The sequence below is a fragment of the Chionomys nivalis genome, chromosome 6, assembly GCF_950005125.1.
Source record: "Chionomys nivalis chromosome 6, mChiNiv1.1, whole genome shotgun sequence".
NCBI classification, from domain to species: Eukaryota; Metazoa; Chordata; class Mammalia; order Rodentia; family Cricetidae; genus Chionomys; species Chionomys nivalis.
The window spans coordinates 73,709,490-73,721,564 of NC_080091.1; the positions used below are offsets into that span (position 1 = coordinate 73,709,490).

Consider the following 12,075-nt stretch of genomic DNA (forward strand, 5'->3'; position numbering starts at 1 on the left):
GACAATCCTGGGGCATTCACTCCTCCTTAAGAGCTGTGCTCTGTTTAGCAGCCATCCTTCCCTTCGACATGCATGGAGGGATGGGCTCCTCCTTGTTGCCGCTCCATTCCTATAACCCTGATTTGATTTGTTTGGGGATTAGCCTGTCTGAAGGTAAGAGTCTCCGCACTTTGTTTTATTTCAGCCCTTTAATCCCAGGGCTGAGTCTTGACGTCACAACACTTCATAAATCTGCGATCACGGAAACGTCTTCTTCCCGCCTGGCCATGACTTTTTAAAATTTTTTAAAACATTAGAAGCTTTGTTTTATATATATATATATTTTTTAAAAAAAACCCTTGCAAATATATAAAAATTCACAAACCAAAACAAACCAGACCCAAAGTCTGTACGACTTAGCAGACAGTTAGAATAGGCATTTGCAGCAGAAGCTGCCAATAGCTTTCTTAATACACATTTTTTTTTCCACAGAGACTTTTCTCAACCCATTGAGTTAGGCGCTCATGAACTAGGGGAAGCACAGGTGTCCTTCTGCCTCTGGTTGTAAGATTCAGACCATGACACAGGATAACTGGTTGGCAACTGAGTATTTCAAAATGGGGACTGGAGAGGATTCAGTGTTCCTAACCAGAGACATTGCGAATGTGTGCCGCTGATGGCTATGATTCGATCATGAGCTCAGTGTGTGTGACTAAAATGTTATACCACACACAATAGAAATGTACAATTGCAATGTGTCAATAAACAACTTTCAAAGGAATTTGTAGACAGGATATCCAGCCCATGGGTTTGCCCTGGTTCTGAAACAGCACCAGGCAGAAAAATAGGATCATCATTATTGCTTTTTACTCCGAGACTGAACATAAAAGCTTACCATTTTTGTTTGCAAATTCGGGCCAAATGCATGTGCTGCTTCCAGACTGGATCACATGGAGCCATTTCTATGTGTAGAGCTGCGGATCATTTACATTGTTTATATATATGACTTATGTGTACTTAGATAAGCATTTTTTTTCCATTTGATGAGTCTGGCTCTCTAGATTTCATTACCAAAAAGACCATGTTCTGGCGTGTGACCGCTGGGCAGGGTGACTAAAGATAATTGTGTACTGTGTATTTGGAGAACCTAGGGAAAAGCGTTTGGAGTGTTTTCATCATAAAGAAACTTTAAATATTGAAGGAGATACGTTCAACATAATTTGACAAGCGTGTACATATATCCAAACATCACGTGGGACTTCGTGTTCAAATTTTACCTTTGAACTAAATAAAATATTTTTAAAATTAAAAAGAAAAAGAGGCAGGGTCATCAGAGAATTTGATGGGCAGCCAGGCCCGGTCTTCTCCGCCCTCTTGGACTTTGTCGGGTCTTTGTTCCGCCCCTGGCTGAGCTGGTACAGAACCACTTAGCTGTGATTAAAAGGAGGGGACCGGGCGGCAGGGCGGGGCCTGCGGCGCGGGCGGCGACAGGGTGCAGGCTGCGTGATGCTCGGTGCCAGCCGCCGGGCAGCATGCACACGGGAGCGAGGACCGGCTCGCCGCACCGACGCCACGGGGACGCCTGACCAGACAGACAGGTGGCGGGGACCGCAGGACCGAGGGAGGAGGCGCAGCCAGGGACAGTCCCCGCAGACCGGGCCTCGGCGACAGCGCCATGGACGGCCTGGACAACGCCACCCTGCTCCTTGACCCGTCCTCGCTTCTGCCGGACAACTTCACCCTGTCGCCCAACGCCAGCAGCCCGAGCACCGGTACCCTGTCGCCTCTCACTGCCGCCTCCAGCCCCGGCCCCAGGCTCAGCCTCCCTCCGAGTTCGAGCATGGGTTTCAGCCCCGGGCCGACCCGGACCCCAGAGCCCACGAGCAGCAGCCTCGCAGTCAGCGTGGCGGGCCATGGCTCCTCCGCCTTCCCCCGGCCCTGGGTCCCCCACGAGACTCCGTTCTGGGACACACCGCTCAACCACGGGTTGAACGTGTTCGTGGGAGCCGCCTTGTGCATCACCATGCTGGGTCTGGGATGCACCGTGGACGTGAACCACTTCGGGGCACACGTCCGGCGGCCCGTGGGCGCGCTGCTGGCGGCGCTCTGCCAGTTCGGCTTCCTGCCGCTGCTGGCCTTCTTGCTGGCCCTCGCCTTCAAGCTAGATGAGGTGGCCGCGGTGGCGGTACTCCTGTGTGGCTGCTGTCCGGGTGGAAATCTCTCCAACCTTATGTCCCTGCTGGTGGACGGTGACATGAACCTCAGGTATGGCCGCTTTCCCACCCCAACCCAGAGTCCTCAGCAAGAGGGGTGTGTGCAGCTCTGTGGGATGAAATACTGAGGAGGGAAGGATAAAGAGGCGGAAGATACGGAGGCTTGGTTTTGAAATGCTGGCGGACGCTTAGAGATTGTGTGTCAGTGGGGAAAGATGTAGACCCGGATCTAGCTGGTAACAGCCTTGGGATTCACGCATAGCCCCTTCCCGGAGGGTCAGGACTCTAGCTTATGTCTCTAGTGACTGGAAGGCAAAGAGAAGAGGGAATTTTGAAGCTAGAACTCAACGGAATGCAAAAAGCCAGTCAGGACTGTAGTCCCATAAAGAAAGTCTTAAGGAGTGCCACCTAACTGAGCTTAACCCGGCAAGTAGCATCCACCAGTGTCAGCGTCTCAAGGTATTTGGTAGGATTAAAAGAAAAGGTTTCATGTCCTCAGAATCAACCCGTTTCCAGGTTTTATGAGGTTCAGGGCAGCCGTCCTGGGTCCTAGGTCATTGTCTTGCCTGGGATTCGCGTTTTTATCACATCAGGATAAAATAGACTCTCTGCAGACTTCAGCCCTGAGGCTTACAGCGCCCCCTTCTCCCTTTCCCTCTATAGCAGGTAAGGAAAGCCGAGGCTGGCCTTCGGGCTCAGAGCCCTTTCTGACTCTGTTCACACCTTTTTGCAGCATCATCATGACTATTTCCTCCACGCTTCTGGCCCTGGTGTTGATGCCGCTCTGCCTCTGGATCTACAGCCGGGCTTGGATCAATACCCCTCTGGTGCAGCTGCTCCCGCTAGGGGCAGTCACCCTGACTCTCTGCAGCACGCTCATACCTATTGGGCTGGGCGCCTTCATTCGGTACAAATACAATCGGGTGGCCGACTACATCGTGAAGGTAAGGTCTTTCTTCCCTGCCAGCGGCACCTACCAAGAGTCTGGTCTCTGAAGAGGAGTTGTCACGCTAGGAGGTTTGGACGGCAGGGAAGGGAACAAAGGACTTTCAGGCACTCACTTGACAAGTTTATACGACAAGCCTAATTAATGACAAACCTCAGTGGGATAATAGGTCTAATTAAGTCCCAGCTAAAGTTGGGAATAAGGGTGCAGATTGTAATTCCAGCACTCAGAGATTGACACAATAGGGTCTGGAATTTGAAGCTATTCTGGGTTGCAAAGCAAGAGCCTGGCTCAATCCCTTATTGTTTCTCAGCCTGTGGGTTGTGGTCCCTTGGCTAACTCTCTAGCTCCAAAAATATTTACATTATGATTCATAATAGTAGCACAGTTACAGTTATGAAGTAACAGTGAGAATGATTTTATGGTCGGGGATCACCACAAGATGAGGAACTGTATTACAGGGTCACAGCATTAGGAAGGTTGAGAACCATTGCTCTACCATATCTGAAAATTAACGATAGTGTGAGAGATGCTAGTCCCATAGTGGGGATACACTCATGGAGTCACAGTGCAATCAAATGGCATGCACTGCAGGGCACAGTGGCACACGCCTTTAATCCAGGCGCTTGGGAGGCAGAAGCAGTCAGATCTCTGTGATGACGTCCATGACAGCCAGAGCTACATAATGAGAACCTGTCTCAAAACAAACAAAACAACAACAAATGGCAAGCACTTCCCACTAACTGAATAGGACTAAAATCCAGAGCAGCTTGGATAAAATTATTCAAAATATTTTATAATGCATTAGAATATTTCAGTTGAACTCTAATGCTGAGGAAACACAACCTGAAATGGGTACCCTTAAATAACATAATTAAAAAAGTCGAAGTTAGCAGGACATTGGGTCAATATAACAGAAGACACAGAACGTTGGTCTCAAAACACAGAACAAAACTGGGTTCTGGGTAGTGTGGATTCTGTTGTTATATCTAAACCTTTTAGATCTTTTATCTTTTCTGTCACGTTATTTTATATGGCCTTTCAAATGACGAGGGATTACTATTACTAGGGAATATTTCTAACAGTGCTTTATTTTAAAAATGGATATTTTATCAACATATACTTTCAATAGTTGACCAGAAATTTTTAATTAATTTTAATTCTTTTGAAAAGTGAAAGAAGGCGAAAACAAAACCAAAATGTTCATTTTCTCAGAAGTAAGCTAACTAAAATACACAGCTAACTAAAGTGCAGGGACAAGTTTCTTTAGACAAGGGGGAAAAGAACCATTTCAGTGTTACAATTATGGAGACCTCAGAATATAGAAAGTTTTATTTTTATTGACTTATTTTCTACTTATGCAGAGAAGTCAACTTTCCCTAGTAAGAGAAAAAAGAGCATTCAGTTCTGCACACAGATCTAGCTCCAAGAAATCCTATGAGTAGCCAACATAGAGTATAATAAACATCTACACACACACACACACACACACACACGTACACAGCATCTCTCCATAGATGGTCTTGAGATGCATTTAGTTAGCTCAACCATTCAGCTCCTGTTTTATTATTAACTCAATGGCAATTACCATGAAAGTTAAGGAATTCCAAGAGCAAAACGGGGAACTTAAGCTCTAAAAATAGAAGAAATGCATTAAATAAGGCAATTATGGCGGGTTGGTCTCACAAGAAAGATGGGGCTCATGTGATTACTAAGCCCTTGCAAACACTTAAATGAGCATTCGTTCCCAGTGTCCACCCACAGGACTTTTTCATCTTTTCTTTCTTCTTTTTTTAAATTTTAAATTGCTCCAAGGAACTTTGTAGGTAGAATCCTCAGATGAAGAAATGGTATTCCTAGCCGGGCGATGGTGGCGCACGCCTTTAATCCCAGCACTCGGGAGGCAGAGGCAGGCGGATCTCAGTGAGTTCGAGACCAGCCTGGTCTACAGAGCTAGTTCCAGGACAGGCTCAAAAAGCCACAGAGAAACCCTGTCTCGAAAAACCAAAAAAAAAAAAAAAAAAAAAAAAAAAAGAAATGGTATTCCTGTCAGTGCTTTTTAAATGATACACATTGTAAATTAATAAAAAAAGTTGATTTGTAATAGTTCACTGAAAGTTGTATATGTATTTTTATATGCCGTAGGAAAATATTTCAATATCTTCTAGAGTAGAATTTTTTTTTTTTTTCGAGACAGGGTTTCTCCATAGCTTTTGGTTCCTGTCCTGGAACTAGCTCTTGTAGACCAGGCTGGCCTCGAACTCACAGAGATCCTCCTGTCTCTGCCTCCCGAGTGCTGGGATTAAAGGCGTGCGCCACCACCGCCCGGCCTAGGGTAGAATTTTTGATCAGCCTAGATCAATTAAAAAATTTTTTTTCCCCCAAGACAGGGTTATTCTGTGTATCCCTGGCTGTCCTGGAGCTCACTCTGTAGACCAGGCTAGCCTTGAACTTAGAGATCCACCTACCTCTGACTCCCAATTGCTGGGATTAAAGGGGTGTACCAGCACCGCCTGTTCGGTTTTAAATATTTTCAAAAGAGCATCAAGTCCGTGTCGATCCCAGAGGCTTCAGCAGGATTTCATCCCTCATCTGCTCTCTCAGAGAGGCGGAATTTACTTCAGCTTTCTTGGGATCGCTAGTGCCCTCACACCTCATGGGAAAAGCACAATGTCACTACCTATCTCCAGGAGACTAGGGGCATCTTTAGATTTCTTCCTCATCTCTGTGCTTCCTCTTTTACTTGAATGAGGAAATGTGGCAGTCCGAACAGTGAGAGGGCGCATTTCACCCAACCAATAGCAGTTTTCCTGAAACCTCCCTATTGCAATACTTCCTAAGAATTGTTAGAAACTTAGGAGATTTTTTTCATAGACAATTCCAAGAGTAGAGTTGCAGAATTATAAGGAATTCATCATATCTTTACCTACATTGTTGTCTAATGAGTTGATAATTTTTTTCATTGATATCAATGAGCAATTATCAGTATCGATGGTATGGTCAGTCCTTTTTGGAACTATACTTTGAAAGTTAAAAATATCCTAAACTAAGTTAATTCTTATTGTAAACTTAACAGCATTTCATGTGGAAAGCACAGGGTTCAGGAGAGGTAAAGACTAAGTTGTCCAGCCTAGTCCTCAGTCCATAATAGGTTCTTGGGTTCAATTCTAGCTGCTCCATTTTAGAGGCATGCATGCCAGTAAATTAAACACGTTAAAAGTCATATGACCTAGGCTAAGAGGCTGAGGGACAGTCTGCCTAGAAACAGTAACCCTCCCCTGATCACTAGTTTATCGATTGAAAGACATTTTAGAAGGAGTAGTCTGTTCTCATATAGCTCCATCCACAGCCACCGCCAGAGCTCAAAGAAGGTAAATGCCAGTGGACATCAGGCCAAGCCCCAGAGCAATTCTGTCTAATGTGGAATCCCAGCTTTGGACATACTCTGTGCAGAAGGTCCCATCCCCTTGCCTGAATTCCTCCTCGATGATGTCATTGCTGATGGTTTGCCTATCTACTGTCTCTTTTAGGTTTCCCTGTGGTCTCTGCTGGTGACCCTGGTAGTCCTCTTCATAATGACTGGCACCATGTTGGGACCCGAACTGCTGGCAAGTATCCCGGCAGCTGTTTATGTGGTCGCCATTTTTATGCCCCTGGCAGGCTATGCCTCGGGCTATGGCTTAGCTACTCTCTTCCACCTTCCCCCCAACTGCAAGAGGACTGTCTGTCTGGAAACGGGAAGTCAGAATGTGCAGCTCTGTACGGCCATCCTCAAACTGGCCTTCCCGCCACGCTTCATAGGAAGTATGTACATGTTCCCCCTGCTCTACGCCCTCTTCCAGTCTGCAGAGGCAGGGGTTTTGGTTTTACTATACAAAATGTATGGAACTGAGATACTGCATAAGCGAGATCCCCTGGATGAAGATGAGGATGCAGATATTTCTTACAAGAAACTGAAAGAAGAGGAAATGGCGGACACCTCCTACGGCACAGTGGGAGCAGACGACTTAGCAATGGTGGAAACTACCCAGACCTCCCTCTGAACGTGGAGAGAGAGGCACAGGAGCCTCCATGTGGCTGAATTCTACTTCCTATTTATGCCCTGTGGTAGCTCATATGGGCCACATCCAGGATAAGGATGGATTCACATTCCGTGTAACAGATTCGATGGTCCCACTGTAACGTTGTATCTCAGTATTAACCATGTGTTTTTATAAGTCACCAGTGTTCCAGGATTGCTTGTACCTGGGTCAGCTAACGCACACCTCCGCTGGTTAAGTGTGCTGTTTGGTTCTTGCCATTTCCACGACTGTTGCTACAGATAAGCACTGTATTAGGAAAAGGGGGCTGGAAATGTGGATGTCTGGTGCATATATGAGTAAAAGTGTAAAACAAAAACACGCGTTTGCTCAACTTACAGACTCCTGCTGACATTCAGTACTAGCCTGTATTGAGACAAGTCCAAAACAGGTAAATGAAACCGCAATATAGCATTACATTGTTCAGCCGCTAGCAAACCAGAGAAAATCACTTTCACGTATCTGGCTACTTAATCTAGAATTTATTTATTGTTAATGCCCACCAGCGTTTGACAAGGATGCAGGCATTTTCTTTACCCATTTCCTGCATTTGTGTGAATGCATCTCAGATCCGTTTATCCTTTGAAGGAATGGTTTACTTAGGAAAATTTGTAGGCCTCACCCCGGAGGAGAGAAAACGGGTACTTCCATTCACCCCTGGGGAAGGGTGATAGCTACAGGCTCCCTAAGGTGTGTCCCCTCTTGGAAGGTTTGTGGGTGGACACTGCTCCACCGCTCTGAGCTAAGTGAACTGAGGCGATAGATAAAGAGCTCAAAGCAGGCCCCTAACCTTGGTATTTCGCTCCCTAATCAGACACCGAGCTTGCCTCGCCTTCCTTATGGCAGACACCTGGAGCGATGAGGGCATGAGGCCACCTGGCTCCGCTAATCCCGGTGATGATTCTCGGGTGGAATTCTCACCTCGGCGAGTTCCCTACAAATTGCCCCGGTGTGTGGCAAGGAAAACCATCTCTCCGCATCCTCGAGGGGGTCGTCGTCCACCAGTGCAGGGAAAGCCTGGGGAGGGTTTCGCTCCGCGTGGCTAGGGTTGATAGGGTTTAGGGCTGCTCCCGCCGGTGCCGCTGCCTATTTAGTGGGGCGTGGTGGGCAGCTGGACCACGCTGATGGCTGCCTGGGCGGGAGAGGCGCGGGATGCACACATGTTCCCGGCGAGCGTGCCCCATTCCTGCCCGCATCCCCACCCGCAAGTCGACAAGGCCCAAGAAGGTTGGCGGTTCCGTGCCGGGGGTTACCGGCCCGCGTCCCCTTCCTTCTTTCCCGGCTGCGGGCAGCTCACCGCCGCCGAGTACTTCGACAGCTACCGTCGGGCGCAGCTCATGGCCCTGTTGTCGCGGGTGGGTCCCCGGCCGGTCTGCAGCCGCGATGCTGCGGTGCAGGTGAACCCGCGCCGCGACGCCTCGGTGCAGTGCTCGCTCGGGCGCCGCACGCTGCAGCTTGGACAGCGCCGACCTAGCCCCGAGGTCCGGTCTGGTTCCCGCCAACCCTGCAGCCCCGCCGGCGCCCGGAGGTCCCCACGCTCCTGGCGCACTGTCGCCGTGTACTCGCCGGTGGCCTTCTGTGGCCTCTCCTCCTCGATGGAGGTCGCGGCGGGCGAGCAGAAGCCCAGCGACGGAAAGCAGAGGCCGGCACCGGCGGAGACCCGGGAACCAGAGCTGGGAAAGGGAGAGGTGGCGGTGAGAAAAGCAGTCCCCAAGCCGTGCTCCAAGGAGGGCGACGATGGGCAGGCCGAGCAGGAGCAGCCACTGCGGGAGGACCCGGACAGTAGGGAGACCTCGCAGCCTGAGCCCGGGAATCAGGAGCTGCGTCCTGCCGCAGAGCCGGCTCAGGACCCTGGTGACCCGGCCACCGTGAGAGACGGGGCCTCCCCGCAGAGCACCGAGCAAGACAAGGAGCGCCTGCGCTTCCAGGTGAGGCTTGGTGGACCCCAGATGCCTCCAGAGTTGAGGCTCTCCTTCGGGAGGCCCTGGGGTGGGGGGATGCATGGCGGCATAGCATTCTTCAATGTCAGTGTGTACGCTTTTATTTATTCATTCATTTGTTATTATGTATGTGTATGGGTGTTTTGCCTCCGTGTATGTCTCAATTGAGCGCTTGGTGGTGGTGGAAGGGTGGGAGCAGAAGGACGGATGCCCTGGGACTGGAGTTTTACAGATGGTTGGAAGCCGCCATATGGGTTCTAGGAACTGAGTAGAGTCCTCTAGAAGAGCAGAGTGTGCTTTTAACAGCTGACCTAACTCTCAAGCCCCGAGGTAAACAGGATTTTGCCATTGCTGACTGTTATTGCAGAGGGAGGTGTTTACACAATACAACCAAATGGCAGTCTGTTCTGGGGAAAGCTAGTGTAATTACTTTATTCGGCTCACATGCACACGGTAAATAAGGCCCCGTGGAGTCTGGACCGCACTTCAGACGACTGAAGGAAGATAAGTACACACACAACAGGACAGCAGTTAGTGAACTTTATCGCGGGAGAATCAACTCCCAAGACCCCGTTTCTTATTTTCCCACCAGATGTGGGAAACTGTCTCAGTGGGTTAGCGGGATCCTCCTACCAGATTCTTCCCTCTGTTTCTGAAGCTGTCAACTGAGGCTTCTCTCTCCCAAACTTGCTTTAAAAAGCTCCCCATTCACCCAGCACTGCTAAGCTTTTGGGCAGTCCTGAGTTGCTGGCCTAGGCTAGACAAACAAGGGTGGGGGTGGGGTGGGGGCGGGGGTGGGTGGGTGGGTGGTGGGTGGAGAGAAGCCAGTTGTAACCCCCATGGGAAGAGATGAAAGGGCTCCGAGGAAGTCCTTATTCTATCCCAGTTACCTCAAGACTGTGTTTTGTGTTTGAGGTAGAGGGAGAAAAGCATTTGGCCATTGGCATTCACAGCTGGATGTGATCTAGGCAAAAAATTTTCAGCCTTTTGTGGCCCCCCTGTGGTGTTTGCTAACCTGTAAATTGCCTTAGGTGCGCCTACCTGTCCTAAGGCCTAATGGAGGTGGAGGAGGGGGATGACGGACAGAGGACACTTGTTTCAGCTTGTTTGTCACTAAGAAGGAAGATGGGAAGTTAGAGAATCAGGTGCCGATACTGCTTGGCTTGTACTAAATGTAATCACTGATATGGAGCAGGACTTACTGAGAAACTTAACTAGCGCGTGGAGAATTTAATGTTGAACACCTGAGAAAGTTTGGAAGCGTCTTTCAGCCTAGAGAATAACTTTGCATCTGTGCCTTTCCCAAGAGGCCTAAAAATCCTGAGCTCAGGCAGCACTAGATACTTGGCCTTTCCCTTGTCCGGCTATAAGCTGTTTTGTTAGCTCTTTGTCTGCGTATCTGTTTGATTGAGCTATTAGCTCACCTGATTAATTTAGAGGTTGGCCCACACCTAACCTTCCTTCCCCCAACCATGATCTAGCAGGAAATTTGGTGGTTTTTGAGTAGAATCTGGCCCAGGCTCTGAAAGGAGGGTCCCTCGGGCGTCACGTGGTTAAAGTCTGCTGTCCTCCCGTCCAGTTCTTAGAGCAGAAGTATGGCTACTACCACTGCAAGGACTGCAATATCCGGTGGGAGAGTGCCTATGTGTGGTGCGTGCAGGGCACCAGCAAGGTAAGACACAGCGCGTGGCCGTCCCGTTGCTGCTGGGACGCTGAGCCTCCCCTCCATGTGCTGCGTTTCCTGTCGCAGGTGTACTTCAAACAGTTCTGCCGAGTGTGCCAGAAATCCTACAACCCGTACCGAGTGGAGGATATCACCTGTCAAGTAAACCAAACATTGGCATTTTGGGAAGAGGGCTTTGTGTGTACTTTAAATATTTGTCCTAAAAGAGGCTAGAATCCCAGTGGCTGTAGGCTTTGTTTTGGTTTTGTTAGGGGCGGTAGGTAGAAACTCCCTCCACTGTGGAATGGGGGAGGGGGCTTCTTCCCTTCTGCTCCTGTAGAACCTGATAGTGCCGCCTCTTTTGAACCTGTTACCTCGTTTGTGTTATAGAAGGTTTGATCACCTACCACCCCATTTGGCGTCCAGGAAAATCTACTGCGAAGCAGGATACCTTTCTGCTAGCTTGAGACGGCACCCTATTACCTAATGCTATGCATGTAGGAACCACATAGCCAAGCTCAAGTATGAAACACATGCATCGAGCTTCAGGCTTGCTCGAGAGCTCACACAGGGAGTTTCCTGCAAGACCGTCTGTCCAGCTTTATGCATTTCACCTGTAGCTGTGGTGGCTGAGCTTACTGTGGTGCTGACTTACTATTAGTTTAGCACTGTGCTGAGGGGCTAGATAATGTTTAAAAAGAAGGAAGTGATGTCATTTACCTGCTAATGTTAATCAGAGCCAATGGCGCCCACTTGTCTGAGAGTCCAGTCAATGCACTTGTCTTAAGTTAGTAATTGGAGAACTAACTACCCTATGGTGGGCACTGAGAAACCGAGGTAAAAACCCATTTAGACTGCATTTAGAATAAAGGGGGTAGTAGGCACCTCTCTACCATACGGTGCCTAAAACTGCCCTGCACTTGGCTTTCCATACTGTCACCTGCTTTGAAGCCCCCAGAAGCAGGGGCTCATCCTTTCTACTTTTCACTCTGATTTTTCAGAGTTGTAAAAGAACTAGATGCGCCTGCCCAGTCAGACTTCGCCACGTGGACCCTAAACGCCCCCATCGTCAAGACTTGTGTGGGAGATGCAAGGACAAACGGCTGTCCTGCGATAGCACCTTCAGCTTCAAGTACATCATTTAGTGAAAGCCAAAAATGGTTCTGCTAGCTGGGGCTAATGGAGCGGGCGAGAGAGCTTTCTCCCAGGCCCTGTCTCCTCTCCGCTTTTCCCTTCTCAAAATATTTCATGAAAG

The 12,075-nt window shown here is 48.9% G+C and overlaps 2 protein-coding genes across 3 annotated transcripts; both read left to right on the top strand.

Annotated features, from left to right (window-relative positions):
- Positions 1-1,540: 1,540 nt before the first annotated feature.
- Slc10a4 (solute carrier family 10 member 4) lies at positions 1,541-7,439 on the top strand. The gene is made up of 3 exons (XM_057772948.1): positions 1,541-2,244; positions 2,926-3,136; positions 6,669-7,439. The coding sequence occupies exons 1-3, from the start codon at positions 1,655-1,657 to the stop codon at positions 7,179-7,181; spliced, it is 1,314 nt and encodes a 437-aa protein (XP_057628931.1). The 5' UTR covers positions 1,541-1,654; the 3' UTR covers positions 7,182-7,439.
- Positions 7,440-8,223: 784 nt separating this feature from the next.
- Zar1 (zygote arrest 1) lies at positions 8,224-12,075 on the top strand. 2 transcript variants are annotated; one of them, XM_057772775.1, is made up of 4 exons: positions 8,224-9,145; positions 10,737-10,829; positions 10,908-10,982; positions 11,822-12,075. In XM_057772775.1, the coding sequence occupies exons 1-4, from the start codon at positions 8,342-8,344 to the stop codon at positions 11,963-11,965; spliced, it is 1,116 nt and encodes a 371-aa protein (XP_057628758.1). In that variant the 5' UTR covers positions 8,224-8,341; the 3' UTR covers positions 11,966-12,075. The 2 variants fall into 2 exon arrangements, with proteins under 2 accessions (XP_057628758.1, XP_057628759.1); XM_057772776.1 differs by lacking the exon at positions 10,737-10,829.

Coding starts and splice junctions, on each gene's coding strand:
- Slc10a4 (XM_057772948.1), top strand. CDS start 1,655: ATGGACGGCCTGGACAACGCCACCCTGCTCCTTGACCCGTCCTCGCTT. Junction 2,245..2,925: donor GACGGTGACATGAACCTCAG/GTATGGCCGCTT, acceptor ACCTTTTTGCAG/CATCATCATGACTATTTCCT. Junction 3,137..6,668: donor TGGCCGACTACATCGTGAAG/GTAAGGTCTTTC, acceptor TGTCTCTTTTAG/GTTTCCCTGTGGTCTCTGCT.
- Zar1 (XM_057772775.1), top strand. CDS start 8,342: ATGGCTGCCTGGGCGGGAGAGGCGCGGGATGCACACATGTTCCCGGCG. Junction 9,146..10,736: donor AGGAGCGCCTGCGCTTCCAG/GTGAGGCTTGGT, acceptor CCTCCCGTCCAG/TTCTTAGAGCAGAAGTATGG. Junction 10,830..10,907: donor GCGTGCAGGGCACCAGCAAG/GTAAGACACAGC, acceptor TTCCTGTCGCAG/GTGTACTTCAAACAGTTCTG.